The 23,591-nt window shown below is 51.4% G+C and overlaps 1 protein-coding gene across 3 annotated transcripts; it reads right to left on the minus strand.

Moving 5' to 3' along the window:
* Positions 1–2,141: 2,141 nt before the first annotated feature.
* On the minus strand, positions 2,142–23,590 carry ANKRD16 (ankyrin repeat domain 16). Of its 3 annotated transcripts, none has more exons than XM_045464168.1 (8): positions 22,912–23,541; positions 20,756–20,976; positions 18,866–18,908; positions 15,911–16,019; positions 15,313–15,474; positions 14,200–14,278; positions 12,985–13,211; positions 2,142–3,715 (listed from the first exon to the last, which is right to left on the minus strand). In XM_045464168.1, the coding sequence occupies exons 1-7, from the start codon at positions 23,229–23,231 to the stop codon at positions 13,054–13,056; spliced, it is 1,092 nt and encodes a 363-aa protein (XP_045320124.1). In that variant the 5' UTR covers positions 23,232–23,541; the 3' UTR covers positions 2,142–3,715; positions 12,985–13,053. The 3 variants fall into 3 exon arrangements, with proteins under 3 accessions (XP_045320124.1, XP_045320123.1, XP_045320125.1); XM_045464167.1 differs by lacking the exon at positions 2,142–3,715 and adding an exon at positions 12,230–12,619 and having other exon boundaries at positions 22,912–23,537; XM_045464169.1 differs by lacking the exon at positions 2,142–3,715 and adding an exon at positions 13,590–13,732 and having other exon boundaries at positions 13,097–13,211; positions 22,912–23,590.
* Position 23,591: the final 1 nt, after the last annotated feature.

Raw genomic sequence — 23,591 nt, forward strand, 5'->3', positions numbered from 1 at the left:
AAAACGAGAGGCTTTTGGTTTGGGGGGGAAGATAGGTACGATGTGTACAAAGTTTACATTTAACTGTAGCTTATCAAGCAAGTGGAGAGTCTCAAAAATGCTTTCTTGTCATTCCCTTACAAAACCAGCCACCTCCATTTCCTAGGACATGACAGGACCTAGACCTTAGTAGGAGGGATTCTGAGAAAAGTTCTTGGTTAAATGAACAATGATCAAAACGTGTGTGCAGATGGGCACGGGCAGGGAAATCCTTGAAAAAGTGAAAGCAGTGGTAACGAGAGCAGGATCGTATGGAATCCTCCAGAACTGCCTTTCAGGATGATTGTAATGTTGTTCAATAAAACGTGGGTTCAGATAGTCTCCTACAATTCTACCTGCTCGGTGGAATCCTACGTAGCAGTTAAAAAGGATAAAGCATCTCTGTAAAGTACTAACGTGGAAGGATGTCCAAGATACAGTAATGAGAGAAAACAAGATGAATTCCGAAAATAAAGTGTTAACGTACAATCACATTTTTTTTGTGGTATTCTCTGCCCATATGTATTTAATTGCATACCTAAAAAAAAATCTAGAAAGCTGTCCACTAAGCCATTAACTTAGGTTGTTTCTGGGAAGAAGGCTAACAGGGAACTTTCACTTTCTGTGTTCATGTTTTCATATTATTTGCATGTATCATTTGCATGTATTTGCTTACGTTATTTACATGTATATATTTCTGTCTTAATAAACATTTGAGACCTAGTTTTAGGCATTTCTTCCTTTTTATGTTTTCCTCTACTTGATCATATATTAATTTTGGGGTTAGCAATTTAAAAATGTGTAAATCATCCTTTTAGCTATCCTTCGGGGTTTTTTAAAAAAAATAATTTCATTAAAAAAATCTAATTTTTGGAACTTGGGTTCAAGTCGAGGCTTGCACACGCCAGATTACAAACCAGTCATCTTTTTAGCTTTTTCTCTTGATGGAAAGAGCAGCTCTTCTGTCAAACGGCTCCTCCTTCCTCCCTGGGTGAAAATGTGAAATCACCCAGCTGCTTCCAATGGCATAATGATTTCCTTCCCGTAACCTGCCTTCTCTGCTTTCTGTCTTCCCTGTTTATTGGGAGGGAAGCTGTGTATGGTCTGGCTGTATCAGGTCGTCAGGAAGAAAAGTGACCAACAGGGACAGTGGGAGAGGGGCTCGATTTGGTTGGTGATCTTTATTGACAGTCACCACGTGGGGACACCTGGCTGGCTGTCGGTGGAGTGTGCGACTCTTGATCTTGGGGTGGTGACTTCAAGCCCCATGGTGGGCGTGGAGCCTACGTAAATTGAAAATTAGAAAAAAAAAGTTATCATGGGAGCAGCTCTCATATGTTTTAAAAAAATTTTTTTTTGAGTTTATTGATTTATTGTGAGACAGAGAAAAAGAGAGAGAGAGAGACAGAGGCAGGGACAGAGAGAATGCCAAGCAGGCTCTGAACTGACAGCATGGAGCCTGATGTGGGACTCGAACTCACGAACCGGGAGATCATGACCTGGGCCGAGATCAAGAGTCCGACGCTTAACCGACTGAGCCACCTGACTGCTCTGTCAGCTCTCGTGTTTGAAAAAAAAAATAGCCAACTATAGTGAGTCTTCAGTTCTAGGAATCCCTCAGTTTTGAGGCCTGGGAGTTGACTCATGAGCTCCCACCGACCTGGTCTCATCCCGGTGGGTCAACCCAAAGGGCACCACTCACTTCAGGGTCCCTGCTCCTCCATCTTGGAAGACAGAGCAAACAATGCGATGGTGCTTTTCCTCTCGAATACTTCCTTTCAAATATTTGCTCTAAATACACTCTAAATCATAAACCTCATCTTACTTTGGCCAAAGGTATTTTTTGAGCCACTCTATAGAACTAGGGATTTCATTGATAACACAGCCTTGAACATATTACTTGCCAATCTGCCAGGGGGAACAATCTGTATTGTAATTTGCCCCGTGAAAATGTCCCGACTAGAGCAGGGTGTCTTGTTATGTGCTGAAAATAACTTGTAAGGGAGAACTCGTTTTGAGACGTCTTGTGGGTTGACCATTTTGAAGGACGTGTGATTTGCCTACCAGGCACACCGCCTCATCTCTGGTTGAGAGAAAAGGGGAAGTCATTGTGTACCTCTGAGACCCGGGAGAAAGTTTTATTTTGGCCCCTGTCTGGTTCTGGGACACTGGTGGATGCGCACGGCCACCGCAGTGAACCAGCCGTGGCTGTCGCCACAGGTCACAGAGCTGGGATGTCTGAGGAGTTCACATCGGTCGGTGGCCCCTCAGTTCCGAGCTGTCACTTGGAAAAACACAGCAAAGGTAAATCACCCGTGCAACACAGGTGCTGCCCACAGGAGACTCCCTTACGTGATCTCAGGCCCTGATGCTGGGTCACTGGGGGCCCAGCGTCCTGAGTAGGATCCCTTGACATGGCAAAATGAAAGCGAGTTCAAAACCAAAAAGCAAGGCAGGGTGGGAGGAATGTGTGGTAGAGCCATTTAATGGTCTGCTGTCATCAGCAACCGACTTTCGCTGGGGACAGACATCTGAACGGTCCAAGCGTGTAAGCTGTTACCACTGGGCGTGCCGTTGATGCTGGAAAAAATCAGTGAGGCCTGTGGAGGGGGAATTCAGCCACACCAGGAAGTCGGGCACCGTGCTGTGGCCAGGGAGAAAAAGTCAGCGCATTTCCCAGGCTCTTCTGCCAGATTATATGCAGGCAGCGTGAACGTCTGGAGCGGGCGCCTGGGGATGCAGTCCGCTCGCCGGGCTCTCTGGAAACAAGTACGAAACGCAGCCTGACCCCGTCCATGTGGCAGTGTCTGGGTGGCACATGTGGGCACCAGTGACCGCTTCAGCCTGGTTACTCAGGGGGCTGGGCGCCCCTGGGGTGTGTGAGTGAGCTCAGCCAAGTGATTCGACCCGGCTGAGCCTCGACTGGACTGGATGGTGTCTTAGAGTCAAAAATCGGAGAGGTGAGAAACTTCAATACTACTGTTCTGTGCTGGGAGATGGGCGCCACGTCGCAAGCCACGGAGGTACTTCCAACAGGCTGCAGACAAAGCAGTGGCACCGGTGCTTCCTTCAGCCCCTTCTGGGTGCCAGCGTCGTGCCCGCATGGCAGAGCCGCAGGGTAGGTGCCGTGGCCTTTTCCAAACGGCAGAATTGAGGAACTGGGTGTGGGGTCTCCCGGATAGAGGAAGGCAGGGCTGGGGTGGGCTCTCTCGTGCTCCCATTCGTGCTCGGCTTGGTGGTGAGCTTGGGCACACAGGAAGAGGATGTGCCCCGGCCCCCCTCACGTCCGGGTGGAGCCGGCTGTCTGGGTTGGCCACTGTCGATGTGGGCCACTAGCAAGCCTGCCCACGGACGAGCCATGGACTTGTCATGCCGCCCCCTCCCGGTTGGGGAGACCACAAACGAAGGGCTCCGGGAGGTGGCACCACTGCCTGGTGGACGGACAACTGCCCAGGGGAGCCACCTGCCATGACCTCCACGTCAGATGTCCCATAAATGAGAAATGTGAAGCCTCTGAGATTTCGAGGTTGGTTGTTTCAGCCACGGGTGGGCTATTGGGCTCCGAAATCAGCTCACTTCGATCGTTTTCTGTGTTCAGCCAACCAATCAAAGTTCAACAAAGCAAGTGAAAGGGCCCGTGGCTTTTGCCGAGGCCAAGTTGGTTCGTGAATTAGCATTTCATTTAGGGTTGCCAGACCTAGCAAATGAAAATACAGATGCCCAATTAAATTTGCTTTTAATGTTTTTAAATGTTCATTTATTTTTGAGAGGGGGAGACAGAGTGTGAGCAGGGGAGGGGCAGAGAGAGAGAGGGAGGCACAGCATCCGAAGCAGGCTCCGGGCTCCGAGGTGTCGGCACAGAGCCCGACACGGGGCTCGACCCCACGAACCGCGAGATCGTGACCTGAGTTGAAGTTGGATGCTTCACCGATTGAGCCACCCAGGCACCCCTGGATGCCCAGTTACATTTGAATTTCAGATCCACAACAAATAACATCTCTAGTAGATGTACGTTTCGCGCGATATTTGGGACGTACTTACTCTGAAAAATAGCTCGTTTATCTGAAATTCAGGCTTACCTGCGTTTACCTGACAGCCCGAACCTCATTCTATCACGCCCTTGCTGTGGACTCTGCTCAGAAAGCTTTTTCCCAGCATCTCCACAAACCAACACGAATCCCACCTTCCGGTCCTGGCCCGAACGCCACCGGCATCCACGAATCAGCCTCCCATGGCCCGTCCCCCCGCGGCTCCTGTGCGGCCCTCGCCAAACAGGGATCGAACAAGGCTGCTCTTCTTTTAGATTTTACATCGTGAGAGCGGGGACAGATTTGTTGCCCAGAGCTCCTCACCTCTACAGTCACTCAACACGCCTGAGCAGAGGGCCCGTGTTAGGGCGAGCAGGAAACAGACTTGGGCGTCGGCCTTGTGGGTTTCACAGTCTTGCAGGAATGTTGCAATTTATCAGAAAGAATAGTGCGAAATGCCCTGAGCTGAGGGAACATGGCCGGGACCCCAACGGTCTGCCAACTTCTGTTCTGTCCTGGCGCTCATGTGGCTGAGTGGTGGCCGATGGGAAGGACACATCTGTCACCTTAAACGAGGGGTGTGACCTCCCTCTGTCCTTGTCCCCTTCACAAGCTGGTGAGCTGACCTGGACCCCACTCGAGGGCCGCATGCTCAGGACGGCAGAACCACCAGAAGGGTGCATCTGGGTCCCCGACACTGTGAATCCGACGTCCCTCACCAACCTAACTCACTGCAGTCGGCTTTGCCGAGGCTCTACCCAGGCAAGAAATAAGCTTGTGTATGTGCCGCTGTCATTTGGGGCTTTGCTTAGCTTAGTTTGGAGAATTTACATCCTAACTAGTGTGGGCAACAAAGGAGGTGTGAACAGAGCACTGCGGAAGGAGCAGTGAAAATATTTTTACTGATCATTTCCATTTGTGTGTGTGTGTGCGTGTGTGTGTGCGCGCGCGAGGTCAGGGATGTGGGGGTTAGAAAATACAGTATCCACACAAATACGTGCAGATACCCATCTTTCTTTGCTTTTGGAGTGTTTTTCTCTACTTGCTGAGTGATTTTCGTCAGCTAGGCCTGCTTTAGCCGGAGGGTGGGACCCGGCGCTCTGAACCCAGGGGTTGGTGCAGCCCCCAGGCTGGAATTTGTGCTATTTTTTTAATGTTTAGAGAGAGAGAGAGAAAGAGAGACAGAGACAGAGACAGAGAGCAGGGGAGGGGCAGAGAGAGGGAGAAAATCTCAAGCAGGCTCTGAGCTATCAGCACAAAGCCCGATGTGGGGCTCGAACTCACGAACCGTGGGATCATGACCTGAGCAGAAACCAGGAGTTGGACATTTAACCAACTGAGACACCCAGGCACTCCTGTGCCAAGGCCTTCGATGTCCATCTGAATCTTAGTGGATTGTGGATTTTCAGCAAAACGGAGGAAAATAAAGCCCAAGTGTACTGCAGGCCCCACGGACGACAGCTAGAGCACTCTGGGAGCTGTCCCCAGACAGCTTCTCTCCCCACAACCCAGCTGTGTTCTCCTCCTCCAGTCACCTCAGTGAGACTGTGTGCGCGTCCGAGTCTAGTGAAAACTGTTATTTTTTTTGAAAGGAGATACAGACATTATTTCTGCAATGCTCGTTGTTTCACTTTTTTTTCATTTATAAACATTTACCCCAAATTTTATTGTGACTATCTGAATTTTGCGTAGAGCTACTTAATACGAAAAGGACTCTTACAAATCAACAAGACGAGGGCCGCCTGGGTGGTTCAGTCAGTTAAGCGTCCAACTTCGGCTCAGGTCATGATCTCACAGTTCGTGGGTTTGGGCCCCGCGTCAGGGTCTGTGCGGATGGCTCAGAGCCTGGAGCCTGCCTCGGATTCTGTGTCTCCCTCTCTTTCTGCCCCTCCCCAACTAGCACTCTGCCTGTCTCTGTCTCTCAAAAAATAAAATAAAAATGTTTAAAAAATAAAGAAATAAAATAATTAACAGTTGTTGCTTTAAGCCACTGAGTTTTGAGGTCGTTTGTTACTAGTTAATACGTAACAGATAAGAAATCTATAAGGTCAATAAGCCGAATCTAAAAGTCATCAATCTGATCCATAACTAAAGAAATGCAAACTTAGAACAACGAGGTATTAAGTGAGCAGAAATTTAGGTGTGATAACACACAGCTCTGGTGATGGTGTGTCGGAATCAGGCTCTGGTCTGTGGTGGATTTTGGGGGGTGTTTTGCCAATGCCAAGTATGGTGGGCGTGTGGCACTCCAGACCCTTCCCAACCTCCTTTGTATGTGACTTCACACTGTAGAAGCAGGGAAGTTACCAACCGTGTTTCCTGGGCTCCCTGGGCCAGATCTCTGGATGTGAGGTGGGTTCTGCCAGTTGCTGGGGCCCGGGGAGGCCGACTGTCATCACGGCGACCGTTTTCCACGGAGCCTTCTGGATAGCCAGCTCGCCCTGGGGCTGGAAGGGGAGAGGGCGGCATCCGGGCCGAGAGGATGGGCCTGACCCGAAGGGCAGCACCGAGGCCCAGGCCTGCTCCGAAGTCATTCCTCGACGTTCAGCTGGAGCCTGTCTCTGAGCCACTGCAACAACTCCACACACCGCCCGTGCCCCGCACTAAGTCCCTACCTACTTACGCTGGCCAGAAGGTAAGCTGTTCTCCACACCTGCCGCTGCTAGGGGCACGCGACAGTTACACAGCCTTTGATCCACCTCCAGGAGCTGAGCCTCCGGTGGCACACGGGACCCAGAGGTACGTGCTCGCGGTGCCCCCATTTACAGTAATGATTCTCAAAAACCTCAGCAGCAGGGTCCTAAGTGTCTATAGGTAGGAACCGCTTGGACACACTGTGGAGCATCTGAACGGCTACGGGAGAAAGAGCGGAGCAGGTCTGCTGAGACTAAAGACACAACGGCCGGGGTGCACTGGAACAGTATGGAAGTTGCACAGGCTGCGTATTTACAGGACGCTGTAAATTCGTCAGAATCCCTCTGTGTCTGTCTCCGGTCGGAAAGCCCCCAACTGTGGTTCACGGTGGTTGTTTCAGGTCAGTGAAGGGACCAGGAAGAGGAGTTTTAGATGCATCGTTTGACTTATTGTTCGCCAGGAGGAGCGTTATTAGTCTTATCGTAAAAACTCGTTAAAAGTTAACTAAGATGCAGGAGTGTTAGATTGTATACTATTTCAAATCCGCAGATAACTAATTGAAGGTGCAGCGCGGGCCAGGCGCTGGGCACGGGGCTTCTGGGGTTTGTGAGCGAGAAACCCCCCAGGGCTGGGGCTGAGCAGGCTCGACCAGAACATAGACACGCGGCCCCAACACAAGGCGGCCCGTGTGATCTGTGCTAGAAAGTGCACAGCAGACACGGGGAGGAGGAGTGCATTCTCACTGGGATCTGGAAGAGGTCTGATGGGCCTGAGGCTTGGGAGGGCAAATTACACCAGCTCACCTGGATTCCGCTGGCCTCTGAGGACCGCTGTTTCCTGTTACCGCGTGCCTGACGTGCGCTAAGTGCTTCACTCATGGAGACTCGGTAAAGTTTCCTCCAATGACTCCATGAAGTGGGTGTGTTAGTGCCTCATTCTGCACATGAAGGAATGAGTTTGGAGATGTTAAGAAGCTAGGCCAGGTCACGCACCAGGTCTAGGTGTGAGGGCCCTTAACCACTGTGTGCAGAGCCAGGGGTGGGGGGGTTGGGGTCCTTTCACTGAGGGCAGGCAGGTTTGGGGCACACACCATGCACTAGATATTGTGCCGAATAACCCTTTGCTCCACTTACCTGGCAGAATGCACCCCATCTGGAGGACACCGAACTTTGCACCTGCTCCGTATCGAACCTGCGCAGCTGACCGTGGCCAGAGAGGAAGGCAGGGCGGACGAGGAGCCTCAGCCAGCCTCCCGCTGCGTGTCCCTGTTCCCAGGGCTCTCACAGCGTGGGCCAGACCGGCAACATCCGCATCAGCGTCCCTGAGCTTGTCAGGGATGCAAACTCACCCCCACCCCCCCCCACCCCCCTCCCCACCCCCAGCCCAGACCGCACGCCCGAGCTCCAGTCTCCTGTCCAACTCACTACTGGATTCCCGCTTGGACATCGACCGGGCAGTTCACACCCAACAAGCATCCAAACCCCAAATCCTGACCTTCCTCCCCCGCCCGCCCCACCCTGTGCTTGTTGGCCCAGTAAGGGGTGATTCTGTCCTGTTTGCTCAGGCCCAAAGAGTTGACTCTCTTCCTGTTTCTCTCACATCCCTCATCCAAGCCCCCAGTAAGTGCTGCTGTCCCCTTGGACACAGACCCTACACCTCCTCGCCCGGCCGCCCACTATCCTGGTGCACATCACTACATCTCGCGGGAGTTACTGTGATGTCCCCTCACCAGGTTCTTGCTTCCTCCCAACATTCTGAATGGTCCTGGTGAGCGTTAGGGCCGATTTCATCACTCAGTTGCTCACACCCTCATGTGGCTTCCTCCTTCCCGCCCAGAGTAAAATGGCCCCAAAGGGCCTGGAGGCCCGGCTCCCAGCCAGCCACCCAGGTGCCCCCGATTGCTGTTTTCAAATGTTCTTCAGGGGCCGCAGCGCGTCCCTCACCCTCGAGCACGCTGGGCGCTTTAGAGACCAGGCAGGAGGACGAGATTAGCACGCACCAAGAGGTGGGCAGAAATGCCTGCACTTACACATAGCTTGGTGTATTCAGGCCAGAAAAGGCACAGGAGCAGAACCTGGGTGGCTGATGACGTGACTCCTCCCTGGTGTTCTTCTCGGGAGTGCCTCATCTGCGTTATGAAGTCAAATACCTTTCTCAGGGAAGGCCAAGGGAATTAACACTCTGGAGATGCCCTAGGACAGGCCTCCATCACGCGCAATGAGCAAATCCTTCCTGCCACAGCTAAGCCCTCACTTGCACCTTGTTCCTTCTCAATGAAAACCTCATCAACCTGTAACTGGGTCTTGCCGCCCTCCACACCCTTGCTGGCTCAGGAAAGCAGTTTCAAAAAGCCTATAAAAACAAGCAGAAGTTAACATTAACACGTGTCCACCAACCTCACGCCTGCCAAGTACTCATGTTACACGAGACTTGCATGTGGGTCGCACCTGAAACTTTCTCCTTATCATCCTGTCTTCCTTCTCACACGTACCTCTGCGTCCTGGCGTCCAGGCCCCTGAAGCTTTCAGGCTTTCTACCCCCGTTTCCTGGCCCCACCAACAAGCCTTCAGCTCTCACAGCTTCAACTTTCTTCCTTCATTCGGCCCTTATCTGAGTCTGACACACACTATGTCTCACCCTTTGAGAAAACCTATCCTCTTAAATTGTCTTCCTACCTTTCCTTTCTTTTCACACTACTCGGCACCTCCAAAAGAGCACAGCCAACACTCAGGCCCCACTGTCCACTGGCCCCTCCGTCCCCCAGTCCCTCCGTCCCATGGGCCCGCCGTCCCCCAGCCCCGCATCTCTCAGCCCCAAGCAGCCCTGACCTGGGATCAGACCTGAGCCTTTTTTCAGTTCTGAATCCCCTGTCTCTGCCTGCTGTCGAGTGTGATGGCTTCCTGTCTTAACAGAACAAAGATGACAATATCAGAGAATAAATATGGCCGACAACACCGCGAAGTATTAGATAGTGATTACAATAAAAGTTCACAAAGTTTTGTAGGGTGTTGGGGTATGTTTCCTGCATAAAGTTACGGGAACGCTGTGCATATGGCATCGTCTCCAGTATATACTGGAGTACTAAAGTATTAAAGACTTAGAGGAAGTAAGAGTGGCTATTCCTCGGTAGTGGGATAACAGGTTATTTCTGTTTTCTCCTTTACTATTTTTTGTATTTTACAATGAGCCTTTAAAACCTGGTGGAACCCAGGGGCCTGCCCCCTGCTGGCGGTCTCCGGCAGCAGCATCTGGGCAAATCCAACCCCCGGCGGGCTCTCCCTACCTGAACTCCCCTCACGGAGGCCTGTGTTTCGGGCCTGACTTCTGTAATTTCTTTTCCGTTTTGACATCCCTTTCTTATTTTGTCTTGTAAATATTTTCTTGCATATTTGTTTCAGGAATACATGTTAGGCCATAGCTATTTTCAAATGATTGCAATTCTTACAATTTGTGTCTCCTTCCAGACGCTTGTGCCCCCATCAGTCTTAGAACAGACTCTCACTGTGGGTCAGGGCGCTTGCGGGACCAGCCACAGGCCCCCGTGGAAGCGGGACAGGGAAGCATGGGTGCCATCAGCAGTCAGTGCCCCTGGTCACATCCGTGAGCGCTCCAGGACAGCCCCACGGAGGGCAGGTCTGGGGGCACAGGGCGCTCAGGAGGCCACCACGGTGGTCTGGATGAGAACTTGAGGGCCAGACGAAGGGAGTCACTCAGCAGGGCTTCCTACCCAAGAGGAGCCACGGACTTGTGGCTTCCAGCTTGAGTGGGCAGATTGCAGGGATATCACTGTGGTGGCCGATGCAAGCATGCACGTAAGCAGACTACCGACGAAGCTGGGTTTTGTGGGACAGCCTAGGGCATTCAGGCAACAGAGACCAGGACTACAGAGGGTGGGGCAGTCGGACAGAGGACAGACGAGATGCTGGGAGCACACGCAGAGTGAGGACACACACTCAGGGGCACACTGGCTGTTCAGGATCGGCCTTGGAAGAGGTGCTCCCACCAGAGACGGAGACAGACGTCAGAAAAACCCAGGCGTGTCTTATCAGCTGTGATGAGAAACGGGCTTCGGGAAGGCAGGACTGATTCAGACCAACAATCAAACTGACTGAAAGGATCGGTAACATGAGCGCTAAAAACACCTTGCTCGATGGGTAGTTAGGAAGACTCGGTGACCCTGCAGAGTGACAGCAAAGGGCTAGACTGCGGTGGGCAGGAAGTGTCCATGGGGGAACCGGGTGGAGATGTCGGGATGCCGGAGGTGGAGTAAACCTTAGAGGGGTTGCATCGTGCATGACCCAAGGGACCCCGAGAGACCAACTAGGCAGGGCACTCAGCACCAGATCCAGGATGCAGTCAGCGTTCAAGGGACACAAGTGACCCTTGTGTCACTTGTTGGCCACATAATAGTACCCGCTTCATGCCAGGTGCTGTTCTGAGACCTGTAGACACAGCTAGTGAACAAGACAAAATCCTCACCCGGAGTCTACATCTCAGTGGGGGAGACATACAGTAAACGAAGAAAACGACTCAAAATGTGTAGCATATTTGGTGGTGGTTAAGTGCTGAGGAGAAGGCAAGGGAAAGGAGGTCCGGAGTGAAGGGGGGGGGGAGACAAAATTTTAGGTCGGGTGGCCTGGGGGGGGGGGGGGCCTCCCTGGAAGGTCACAGAATTTTGAGACCAGAGCAAGCGAGACAGCCACAATTAGGAAGTGAGGGGCACGACTCCTTCCTGGCACGGCGTCCCCACAGGTGCCGACTGTTACTGGACCATCTGCACCGTCTCTGCCGCTGTCGTCACCGGCCTTCACGGCCCACGTCACAAGGAATCAAGCCGGGACACGGCCTCGTGCACCATGTCAGCTGCTAGTTTGTAAGGTGGAAGCATGGCTACAGATATGAACAGATGCGCACGGAGCCACTGCCTCTCAGAACCCGCGTCGCATGCGTGCGCAGAGAAGGCAGCCAGCACGACACACATCCTCCCATCCCCCCGCATGCAATGGGACCATCTTCACACCCAGGGGCAGCGACACGGGGACATCTCTGAAGCTCGAATCGGCACAGATGAACACTGATGCGATTCAGGGGTCACGAGACACTTTTGTAACCGAGTGTCTCTCTCAGAACGTTTATCCGGTTGTTAGGACTAGGAATCAGCCATCATCCGGGAGGATGAAGAACCAGAAATTCCTGCTACAACAAACACGAGGACCAAGTGTTCCTCGTGACTGACACGTGGGATTTTCTAACAGACTGATTTGGGCTAATTATTCTCTGCCACTCAGAGAAAATGATCTTCAACCCAACCCCCCACCCATCCCCCGAAAAAAAAGGAAAAAAGAAAAGAATCCCAATGCCTGAGGACTCATCCTGTCTTCAATCTGTTTCAAATGCCACAAAGTTTGTGGAGGTACAATGTCAAGTGGCCGTTCTGAACGGTCACAGGCCTTGGTGGGCAGGTGTTACGGACAGGAAATGTGACCTGTGGGTTTCAAGAACTCCATTCTTAAACTGAGGTGCCAGAAAGATTTTGAAAGTATCTTAGATGCATTTTTTTAGGTGTATTTATTACCCGAAAGAAGCCAACACAGAACCTAATAAAAATAACCTCAAGATTAAAATGTCATAGCTTAACTAGCAGTGCACAGAATATAGAAACATTTTCATTATTTCCTCCCAAATGTCCGTGTAAGCAGGTTGGAAGCATCTCCTTCCTGGCTCCAAAACCAAAGTGAAACCAATGTCATGGCCAAGAAAAAGCCTATGAAAGAAGAAAGTAAACAGGCAGAAGCACCTGGGTGGCTTAGTCAGTTCAGTGGCCAGCTCTTGATGTTGGCTCGGGTCGCGGTTTGAGGGATCAAGCCCCGAGCTATCAGCACGGAGCCCGCTCGGGATTCTCTCTCGTCCTCTATCTCTGTATCGCACGTGCTCTCTCTCTAAAGAAGTTAGTAAATAAAAGAAAAAAGTAAACAGGCCAGTTATGTTTTATGGTTCACACAAATAGCCACTTCTTACCACTGCCTTACCCCATAGCATTAACCGTAGAACACATATGTGTAAATACACATGCTATACCGTATTCACGCAATTACGTGCGTTTCTAAGGGTTCCAGACACCGACTTCATAATCATCTAATTTCACTTGCAGGGCAGAAAAAGCGAAATCCAGATTATGGAAGACTCGGGGCACTCCTGAGTCCAGATCTGCCCGTGTGTGGGTCACACCTAGGATGCCAGCCTCCTCAAGACCCGGGGGTAGAGAGGAGGCAGGGGAGGGAGGCAGAGGCCGCTGGCTACTGACCGACTTCACTGAACTCCCCAAGCAAGATGTGAATCACCATGCGTTTTGCTGTCCTCCTCAGAAATGCCCTCAGGACGTCGCGCTGTGGTTGAAGCACTGAAGGGTGTCCGTGCCACACGCGAGCTGCTGAGCCAGGGCACCCGTGTCGTCCCGAGAGTCCCTCAGCCCGGACCGCAGAAGGAGCTCGACACAAGCCGCGTGCTGGCCTGCGCAGGCCAGGTGCAGGGCTGCGTGGAGACAGAGGCCACACAAATCTGGCGTGGGACCCCTGGGGCGACGCCCACCCGGGGAGCAGCTATAACTACAAACAACACCACTTCGGCTACACAGAATTTCTGTATTCTGTAAATTTGTCTCTACACCTTTGTCTCTACTAGATCAAAACATTTTTCCTTTTAACCTGATTGGGTCGGAAATGGTTTTAAAAACATCAACCAATTAGAAGATTTAACAGATCTGTCTACAGCAACCAAGCAATTTAACGAACGAGAAACAGGAGACTTGAAATGGCAAAGAAAAGACTTTCAAAGTTCTGTGAATTTTCCGTGTAAGTAGAAATACTGCCACAAATAAGAATGATGTGACAAAAAGAAAAACTGACACACCTTCCCTTGGAAAACTAGCACTGAAGGTTTCTGGCATCATGAGCCCCAGGATCCTGTGTTCTGCAGAGAAAAGTCTTGTGTCCCTGAACTTGGTGACTGTCCTGTACAGCCTCGGAGGGAGTTTCTGAAGCATCATGAACGTACTGGCAAGGTAGGCCGCCAGAGCACAGGGTGTTAAGGGGACGGTTTATTCTAATGTCCGAATCCAGAGGATTAGCTCTGAAAGCATTTTTCTGAGCCCCAACTTTAAGAAATTATAGCGGTTACAGTTTTCAAATACACTCAAAAGAGACACAACCTAAGAAAAATCTGTACTACTGGGACAGCTGGCATCGCCGTGGGTTAGGATAGAAAGTACGTCCACGGTGCGCGCACGCGCTGCTGTGGTTCAAATACCGGTGATGACAACACAGTGGCAATGAGCAGCAGGCATCACCATTGCCATGGTAACAGCGACGTTCCCACAGCTTTGCCAACAGATGTTATTCGAAACAAAGCTTGCTGAGCTACTAGGGGCGGAACGTGAAAACCAGTGTTTTCAATAAGAAAGTCTGTGTACCGTTTACATCCGGTTTACTATTAACTTCCAAGGCACGTGTAAGAAGCCTACCTGATCGATTTCTTGCGTCTTTACAGTTGATGTCGGCACCCAAGGCTAAGAGCATCTGGACTGTGCTCACGTGTCCTTCCTGAGTGTTGAAATACACTTGTTATCACCGTGACAAGGACACAAGTGAGGCACTCAATGCTAATAATGCACGCTAGGTACTTCTAAAATACTCAACTGCTAACACTGAATTCTCACCTCTAAAGGAAGGTGCATGCGGCTCTCAAGTTCAAGTATAAACCGTTAAAGATGTTGGTGACATTTGGTTATTAAAATACAGAGGATCTACTCTCTAGGCCCAAATTATCGACTAATACAGCTGGGTTTCCATCAGTGTAAGGAGTATATATCCGGATTCATACTGAACTTGCAATTCCAGAATCTCTCCAAGCAAACGTGCTTGTTGCTGGATAAACAGGAAGAGACGGCAGCCTGTCCTGGATGGGAGTCTTATCACGGCTCATGTCACCACTTACCAAGCACTTTCTAGGTTTCCTGTCCAGCCAGCCAGTCAGTCAGTCAGTACGCGGTCAGTACACGGTGAGGCGGAAGTCAAGGTTGCACATTACAGTGTTAGGACCCACTGGCTTGAGCCCCCAGGGCCACCCCAACCCCCCCCCCCCCAATTCCTCCTGGGGGGACACCGGCAGGAGAGTGCAGTTCACAAGAAAAAAATTTATTCCTGTTGCAGCCAGAAAAATAAGTAAAGCCGCTTAAGAAAATACACAAAACACTCCTAACACTTAAACGGGGCTGTAAGGAGCCACTTTTCTAGTGAAGACGTTTTGCACGTCTTAACCGTTTTCGAAGCAGAAGAGCCTCACAGAAATCTGAGCTGAAATCCAGTGTACGGACAGTGCACTAGGAATTTCACAGAATGAATTTTTTTGGCTTCGAATAACGTTCCTGAAAACGGAAAGGCACAGAGGCGGAAAGGCAGGCACGAACACAAAACGCAGGCGTTACTGGGAGTAGAGGTTTTACCCAGAGGCAAATAAGGGCAGGTTTCTATTTTAAGGGACACTTCAGGGGCAGGTCACGGGCGGTTCCTTCCCGCACAGAGATGGAACCAAAGAGACAGGGCCGCGAGCTGTCCGCCGCAGGGAAGGAACAGACCTTCGCCGCGTAGTGCAGTGCAGTGAGGTGGCCTGATGCTGCTCTCACATCCACGTCCGTGCCGAGTTCACAGACCAAGAAGCGGATGGCTTCGTTCTGCCCAGTGAGCGCTGCCCTGTGGATGGCCTGCGCCCCCAGGGAATCCTGGGCAGACGCGCTGGCCTGGTAGATGGGGGGGTGGGGGGGGGGAGAACAAAGGTAAGAAGCAAAGAGACCCGGTCCACGGACCTTCTGACATCTGGGCAAAACTTTCGACTTTGTAGGTTTTTCTGGGCAGATGGTAACACAGCTGGTGCCAGACCCTCGCAGGCTCTCCAACCAGAAGGTGGGCACGCTCCAGCCAGAAGGGCACCCAGTGGGGGCAGTGAGACTGCCGCTCAGTGTTACATTATCTACTCCTCACAGGGACCCCCTGAAGAAATCACGTGTGTCTCCACGTCACAGACGGAAACACTAATGCTCCAGGAGGTCAAGGGGTCCCCCGGGGAGACCGGGGCGGAGCTGGGATTTGAACCAGGGTTTGGAACAACTATGCTCTTGGTTGTCCCCGGAGCTAAAACTTGTAGGAAAAAGCAAAGACATAAAACCACTTCCGTACCTGATGCTTTTCCAGCAGCAGCCTGGCTACGTCGATGTGGCCACACTGAAGCGCGTCCATGAAGGGTGTGGAGCCACACCTGTCCCTGCAGTCTGGTTGGTACTGGCCCCTGGAGTCCAAACCCACGGTAAGTGACGTGTGGTGCGGACGAGCTGGGACAATCTGGAGCGTGCTCCCCTCCCCTTTCTCCAGAGCCAGCCCACTGTCCCCTGCACCTCCGCTCCCCCTCTGACCTCCCTCCCCCCGTCCTACAGACCCTCATCTTTCCAGCTTCTTCTGCCAGAAGCTGGAGGTCACCCCTGATCCCTCATAACTGCTGTTACCAAAATCTCAGTTCCGTGTCCGAAACACAGCCTCCGACCCATCTTCCTCCCCTGGGCTCCTGCCCGTGAATCCATTCTCTTAGGTACCCTGGGTGTGGCCATGCCTGCTTAAAACTCGTAGGGGCCAATCACAAAGGACAAAATCTAAAACGTCACAACCACGGGGTCAGGACATTGTGACATCCACCCCTCTCTCCAAGTTCCTTCCTTGCACCCTCCCTCCTCCCTGCGCTCACCACACCCCACCTCCTTCCCGATCCCCCTCCTCCCACCTTCTTCTTTGTCCCACCTCCTTCCTGGTCCTCCTCATCCCACCTTCTTCTCAGTCCTACTACCCACTTGTCCTACCTTCTTCATACTCCTACCTGTTCTACCTTCATCTGGGTCCTGCCTTTTTCTGTTCCTACCTACCTCACTGTCCTATCGTTTCTGTTCTCACCTTCAGCCTCTCCTCTTCCTGGTTCTGCTTTCTCAGTACTACCTTCTTCCATTCCGACCTGTCCTACTTTTTCTTAATTCAGCTTCCAAGGTGACCTTCTTCCTTTCCTACCTTCTCCACAGACCTGCCTCCTCCCATCTTCCTTGTTTACGGCACTACCAGTCCCACCTTCTTCCTCGTCCTCTTCTCAGTCCTGACTCCAAACGGACTGACCTTCTTGCCTTCCGATCATCACCACGGTCCTACCTCCTCCCTGAGCTTTCTCCGTTTCTACCTTCCTTATGGTCCCAGCTGTGCTACTTCCTACCTGGTCTTCTTCTGCTCCTACCATATTCACAATCCCACCTCTACCTTCTAACACAGTCTTACCTCCCTCGTCCTCCTAACATTTCCCATTCTTATCTTCTCCATGGTCACACTTGTCCTACCTTCTTCCTGGTCCTCTCTTCCTTACAGTCCTACCACATCCACCTGTCCTACCAACTTCCATTCCTACCTTCTTCTTGGTCGTGCCTCCCACCTGACCTACCTTCTGTTCCTACCTGTCCTACCTCCCACCCATCCTGTCTTCTGTTCCTACCTTCTTCCTGGTCTTCTGTTCGTCCTGGTCCTGCTTCCCACCTGACCCACCTTCTTCCCTTCCTCCCTATCTGACCTCCCTCCTCTCCTATCTTCTTCCATTCTTACCTTCAGGGTCCTATCTGTCCTACCCTCTCCGTGGTCATTCTCTTCTCCTCCAGTTGCCTAGCTCTTTGCTGCCTTTGCATTTGCTGATCCCCTCTGCTTGGAACACCGTTTCTCCCTTCTTCGCTAGGTGAACTCCAACCTCTCCTTCAAATGACAGTTTCGATATGACCTCACAGAGGCCTCTCCTCTCCCTTCCATCTACCGTACGACCTTTGCTCCTGCACAGCACTGCATGAAGCCCTGTTCTCTTCCTACTATACATCATCTCCTCAGATAACCTCTCCCAGTCTCGTGAGTTCAGTCAACACTTCTATGTTGATGATGCTCACATTTATAGCTCCGCTCACACCTCTCCTGTGGGACTCAGATCTGTGTCTGTAGCTCCCCACTCCATGTCTCTGCTTGGGTGCCTCACAGGCACATGCAACTCAACGTGTCCCAAAGTGAAATTATCATCTTCCCCGCAAACCTGCTCCTCCTGCAGTATTTTGTCTCAGTAAATGGCACCAGCACCACTGCCGGCTGTTTCAGTGAGAAACCTGTCATCCTTGACTTCTCCTTCCTCATTCCCTTGATCCAATTATTCACCCAGATCTGTTGATTCCGCTTCCTTGGTATCTCCCAATCTCTCTCTCCACCCCTACGGTCAGCATCTTAGTACAGCCACGATTTCTCTTGTTTAACTGTAACGGCCTCCCAACGTTCACTGCACCCACTCCTGCTTCCCTTCCTACCCGCTCTCTGTTTTCCAACCAGAGGACCTTAAAAAATGCAAACTTCTTACTGCCGTCCACCCACCCCTCTGCTTACAACCCTTCAGTGGGGTCTTACACGTTTCGAATAAGATCTAGAGCCTCACACAGCCCCACCTGAGTCCAGTCTTCCTCTCCAGCCTCATCGCGCACTGTCTTCCCTTCACTCCTTAGGTATCAGCACACCCTGAACTTCTCTCAGCTCACTAACACACATGCTTTCTCTCTGCTCCGAGCATTGCCGGGGACTGTTACCCCTGGAATGCTGCCACACCTCCCACGCTCAGCCTCCTTCAGATCATGGCTTAACTATCCCTGGGGCCAAGATTTCACACTCCCGGCCTAGTTGGGTCTCCCTGTCTTATGTTCCTGGAGGGATCCTGCAATTCCTGGCACTCATCAGACCCACAGGATGCGAACAGTGTCTTCTCTGCCCGTGTGTGAGTTCCATGAGGGGGGACCCATGCTGGCTGGCTTCTGCTGTAGCCCGTGCATCTGGCATAGTGCTTAGAGCTTAGATGCTGAACGAATGAAGACATGAATCCTTGTCGAATGAACAGATACATGGATGATTTTTCCCCCTTATGGTTGTCAGCTATTTTTGTGTCCTATTCTTTGAGTTATCTTATGTTCTTTGTTCATTTCTCTTTTCGCACTGAAGTTTCTGAGCAATTTTTCTGAGCTCTACTTACAGTATCAATATTAAGCATCACAATTGGTGAATACTTTGTTCAATTTGCTGTTTTGTTCTTACCTCTGTAGAAGCACCTTTACTGCCTCTAAACAGCCATGCATTGCTGGGAGAAGAGAGTTGAGAGTCAGAGCCTTTTAGTGCATGTATAAAACTTTCTTTTCCTCTTCTTTCTGCCCTGTCCTTTTAGCTATCACTTATGGGAAGCAGTAATTAGATACACTGTTACCACACTAGAAAAATAAAAATTTAGCTGGGTAAGTGGTAAAGATGTTGCTAGTCAACATTTGATTATCTTGTCTTTATAAGCACTTTCATGGCAAATTCTCAGTCCTAAACTTTCTCTTCAATTTTGTGCTGCAAATCCTTAGGGCCGGTCAGTTTTTGTGTAGGAAAAACATATTATCGTAGACAAACATATTAATAGTGATCCACAACAAAATAACCAGGAATGTAATTCTCCTGCTAAAGACAACCAAACTTGATAATAAAGATTTCAACTATCTGTTCTCCACCACTTTTTGTGAATGGCTAGGTGCTGATTGTTTCTAGTTTCTATGGCAACTAGTCAAACAATTCAAGAGCAAAAAGAAAAGTTTTTCTACTCACTTATAAAGTGCTTCCCCCCCCCCCCTTTTTTTTTTAGTTGAGAGAGACAGAGAACATGAGTGGGCAGAGGGTGAGAGAGAAAGAATCTTAAACAACACTTAGCATGGAGCCCAAAGCATGGCTCAATCTCACGACTACGAGAACATGACCTGAGCCGAAATCAAGAGGAGGATGCTTAACCGACAGGTGCCCTTCACTTATAAAGTTTTAGAAAGAATTCCTTGGTCTCTAACTGCTCTCTGTGGCCGTAATAATTGTATGTGTATTTCCTAAACTATATCATGTCATAGGTATTCATGTTTTGAGAAACTATAGCCCTGTATTCTAATTCAATGTACTATGCAGAAGGCTGAAGATTATTTTCTAAATTTCTTTTTTTTTTTTTAGAGTTTATTTCTTTTTTGGGAGATAGTGAGTGGGGGAGGGACAAAGAGAGGGAGAGAGAGAATCCCAAGTAGGCTCCATGCTGTCAGCACAGAGCCCGAAGTGGGGCTTGAGCCCACAAACTGTGAGATCGTGACCTGAGCTGAAATCAAGAGCTAGGTGCTTAACTGGGTGAGCCACCCGGAGCCCTTATTTTCTAAATGTCTTGATCTGGACTTTTGAGGTCTTTAATATCTGTGTTATACCACAGCACTTTTTGCTTTCCACTAATTAAAAATAATCTACAAATAGGCAATTCAGATTTAAGGATAATCACTCAGTTGTGCCCCAAGTTTTTACTGACATTATCACTGGATAAGTCAAATACACTCAGGCCCAGGTACTTAATTACAAGCACCTACATTTATTTACATGGTCAGCACTATGGTAGGTGCTGCTGACGATGTGCAGAAATACAGTCTCTTTTTATCCTGCCCGCAACAGTAACAACTAAGAAGATGCTGAAAATAGCAACACCCAGCTGTTCTGTGCTCACTGTGCATCAAGCACTGTGCCAAGGGATTTACGTACATCACGTTCCTTGAAGTCTACAACAACCTTGTGGTCCGGGCATCGTTATGGTCACGATTTTGCTGATGAGGAAACTCACTTAAAACACTAAGTTTGTTGTCCACGGTCAAAGACAGTAAGGCACAGAACCAGCTTTCTGTCTAGGAAACTGGGGAGGATTGGACAGATATACAGGAAAAGCAAATGAATGCGAGGAAGAATGCCTGTGCCACGTTCCATTACTTTGGACAGCAAACTGTGTGCCAAGATGCCCCAAAGCTGCTCTTATTCCTGGCCCTCTAGTTTCCAAACCCCACCCCCGTGGGCGACTCTAACTAGAAGGCGTCCTGCGGCGTGAGGCCAAGTGGCTGCACATCTACGCGTGCGTCCCTGCAGGGCTCCTGGCCGTACCTGCCGTGTGCAGGGGGGTTCTCCCGATCTTGCTCTCCGTCTTCCAGGCGTCTGGGCAAACAGTGAGCAAGTACCGGAGGGTCGCAGGGTCCCCCTCTCGGCTGGCAACGTGGACACTGTTCCAGCCGTCTTTGTTCTTGAGAAGTGGATTAGCGCCATGTTCCACAAGGTCCTGGATCACCTCGAGATTCCTCCTTGTGCAGGCCATCATCAGCGGGGTCCTAAGGCCAACGAGGACAAACCGTCAGACGGAAGGGCAGCTGAGACGTTAGAAGCGTGCGACCAGGTCTTCAGAAAATCACGTGTCCTTGGCAGAGATGAAAACCTATGGGACTCGGGGGTCTGGGAAGCAGGAAAACAGCTTCGACGGGCAACTTCTCTGCCTGCTGTGAGGCCCCTAGAATAGGTGTACCTGAAGGAGGGGAAGAGCGAGGAGGCAGGCCCGCTTCTGAACTAGTTTACACTATGGGACTGAACTGAGACAGAGCGAGTCGAAACCACAGTGTGTCTTGTAGTATTTGTGTAAGAGGTACCCTGCCAGACTTATCCCATTTACTTCAATCAGTAACTGTTTCTTAAATTGTGCTGAGAAGGCATCAAAAAAGAACATTGGATATAGTGCCTCCCCATGAGGAGCACACATTGGTGACACAAACCAAACAGCGTGACTATAAGAAGTTTCTGAACTGACTTGTGTCCACAGTTATGGGAATAAGCTACATGAATGTCAAGGGAGGTGGCTCTATCCTTCCTTTTCTGCCACATAAATGATTTGGATGAGCCATTTCAATTCCATGAGCTTCTGGTTTCTTCCTTGCAAAATGAGGAAGACACAACCCCTGGAAAGCAAGGGCAGATCTTACTTACCTCCTTATTCCCAGGGGTTAGAACCCACGTCTGGCACACAGCGGGGAGCTCACTATACCTGGATGACCTCCAAGGCCTCATCTAGGATCTAGCTCCTAAGATTGTTATGATATTCATTTGTTACCCACACTTTGGGGGAGGGTGTAGTAGTGATAGTAAGAGGGGGAAACCCAAATAAATGAAGGCTGGAACCTTCCAGAAAGACTTCACAGAGGGAATAATCTTGAGCAAGGCATGAGGACTGGACAAGCAGGGAAGGTGCTGCAGAAAGCCAGGAAGGGGAAAACGGGCAAAAATGCCTCCCTAGGACTACACCTGCCAAATACATCGTCAAATGAACCTTGCCCTTCAATGGTTTTTTGAGGGGAGGCCGGTTCCCCACAGAATTGTTTTGAGGCACGTATGAGGTAACGTGTTTCTTGTTAAGGTCTTTAGACCTACTGCCCAGCAGCAGCAGAAATTCAGTCTTGTGCTAATCATGGCCAAAGTGCAGCCCTCAACACATACCCATGCAGACTCCCCCATCCCAGTGGGTAAGACGCACTTTATTTAACTATAAGGCTATCTGCCGTGGCTCATACTTCTATCAGATCAGGAATCTGTTGCAGGCAGGAACTTCATTACGTTATGAATCTTAGGCTGTTCATAACCCCTAAGGAGGCCCAGGTAGTGAGTACTGAACACAATGTTGCTCTAACAAAATGCAGCTGGTTTGGGTGATGGCACAGGTGAGTATGTGGACTGTGGAGGCGGTTATGCAAGGCTATTCCCGTGATAAGACCACACAGAGCACGGCACACACTCAAGTGTCCTTACAACTGGTGAAATCTGAATGAGTACACTGACTGCAGCAACGTCTGTTTCTTAGTTTTGATATCGTACTGCAGCTGTGTAAGATGGTTGCTTTAGGGGCAGCTGGGGGGTGGGCTTGTGGGGCTTCCAGCAACCTTTGTTTGCAACCTTCTGTGCACCTTTAACTATTTCAAAGTAGCAAGTTCAAACAATGACACTGGTGTACTCATGCAGCTAGGCGAGGCTCAAGCTATACAGGGTACAGACAATTCCCTGTTTGATCGTATTCTATACTCTTTCATGAAGAGAACGGGTTTGGAACACAACGTTGGAGCACTTGACCCCGAAAGAGTAGGAACAGTGGTCGCAGTGGGTCATCTGTCCTGTCGGGGAAGGCTGAGAAGCTATGGGGTCGAGGTGGACAAAGTACACGGGAATCTGGGACTCTGCGGAAAAGGGGACGGGGGAGAGACCTTTCTGGAACTCCAGCCACCTACCAGTCGGCCTTCTTGAGGCAGTCCACCGCGGCTCCTCTGCCCAGCAGGTATCGCACGCAGTCCCGGTGGCCCATGGAGGCAGCCTCGTGCAGAGGCCGCTTGTAGTCCCGGTTGGCGGCCTCGATGTCCATGTCCCAGGACTCCACCAGGTAGGCCAGCACGTCCCGATGGCCGTGGCGGGCGGCGCAGTGCAGCAGGGTGTCCCCGGCGGGCCCCGGGCAGCTCGCGCGCCCGGCTCCCCGCAGCTCCTCCCGCAGGGCGCACAGCCGGCCCTCCTGCGCCAGCCGGTAGGGCCGCCGCGGGTCCCCGGGCGCCGCCATGGCCGCGCGGGGCGTCCGGGGCCCCCCAGCCCTGCGCCCCCCACCCCACACCCACCCGGCCCCGCTGCTCCGCGTGGGGCCAGTCCTCCAGCGGGCGACTCGCCGGGCGGGCCGCTGCGGACGAGCTCACGGGCGCGCGGCTCGTTCCTAGGCTGCAGCCCGCGAGGGCTTCTTTTGGGGGCGGCACCTCGGGTGGGCGGGAGCCTCCGACGACCCCGCCCCGGGCCCGCGCTCACAGCGCGCCGCTGCGGGGTCCCCCCGGCCCGAGCGCCGCCCGGAGGAGGAGGCCGGCCCCACAGCCGAGGGAGCCAGCTGGGGGCCGCCGCGGGCCCTCAGCGAGGGGGTGGGCCCCCGCGCGTC

Source organism: Leopardus geoffroyi, chromosome B4, assembly GCF_018350155.1.
Source record: "Leopardus geoffroyi isolate Oge1 chromosome B4, O.geoffroyi_Oge1_pat1.0, whole genome shotgun sequence".
NCBI classification, from domain to species: Eukaryota; Metazoa; Chordata; class Mammalia; order Carnivora; family Felidae; genus Leopardus; species Leopardus geoffroyi.

Excerpts from the sequence above, each read along its gene's own strand:
- ANKRD16 (XM_045464168.1), bottom strand. The coding sequence starts at position 23,231 with ATGGCGGCGCCCGGGGACCCGCGGCGGCCCTACCGGCTGGCGCAGGAG. Across the intron at positions 18,909-20,755 it reads AACCCCCCTGCACACGGCAG|CAATGCATGGCTGTTTAGAG; the intron begins GTACGGCCAGGA and ends CTCTTCTCCCAG. Across the intron at positions 16,020-18,865 it reads GTAAAGGTGCTTCTACAGAG|GGGCCAGTACCAACCAGACT; the intron begins GTAAGAACAAAA and ends TTTGGACTCCAG.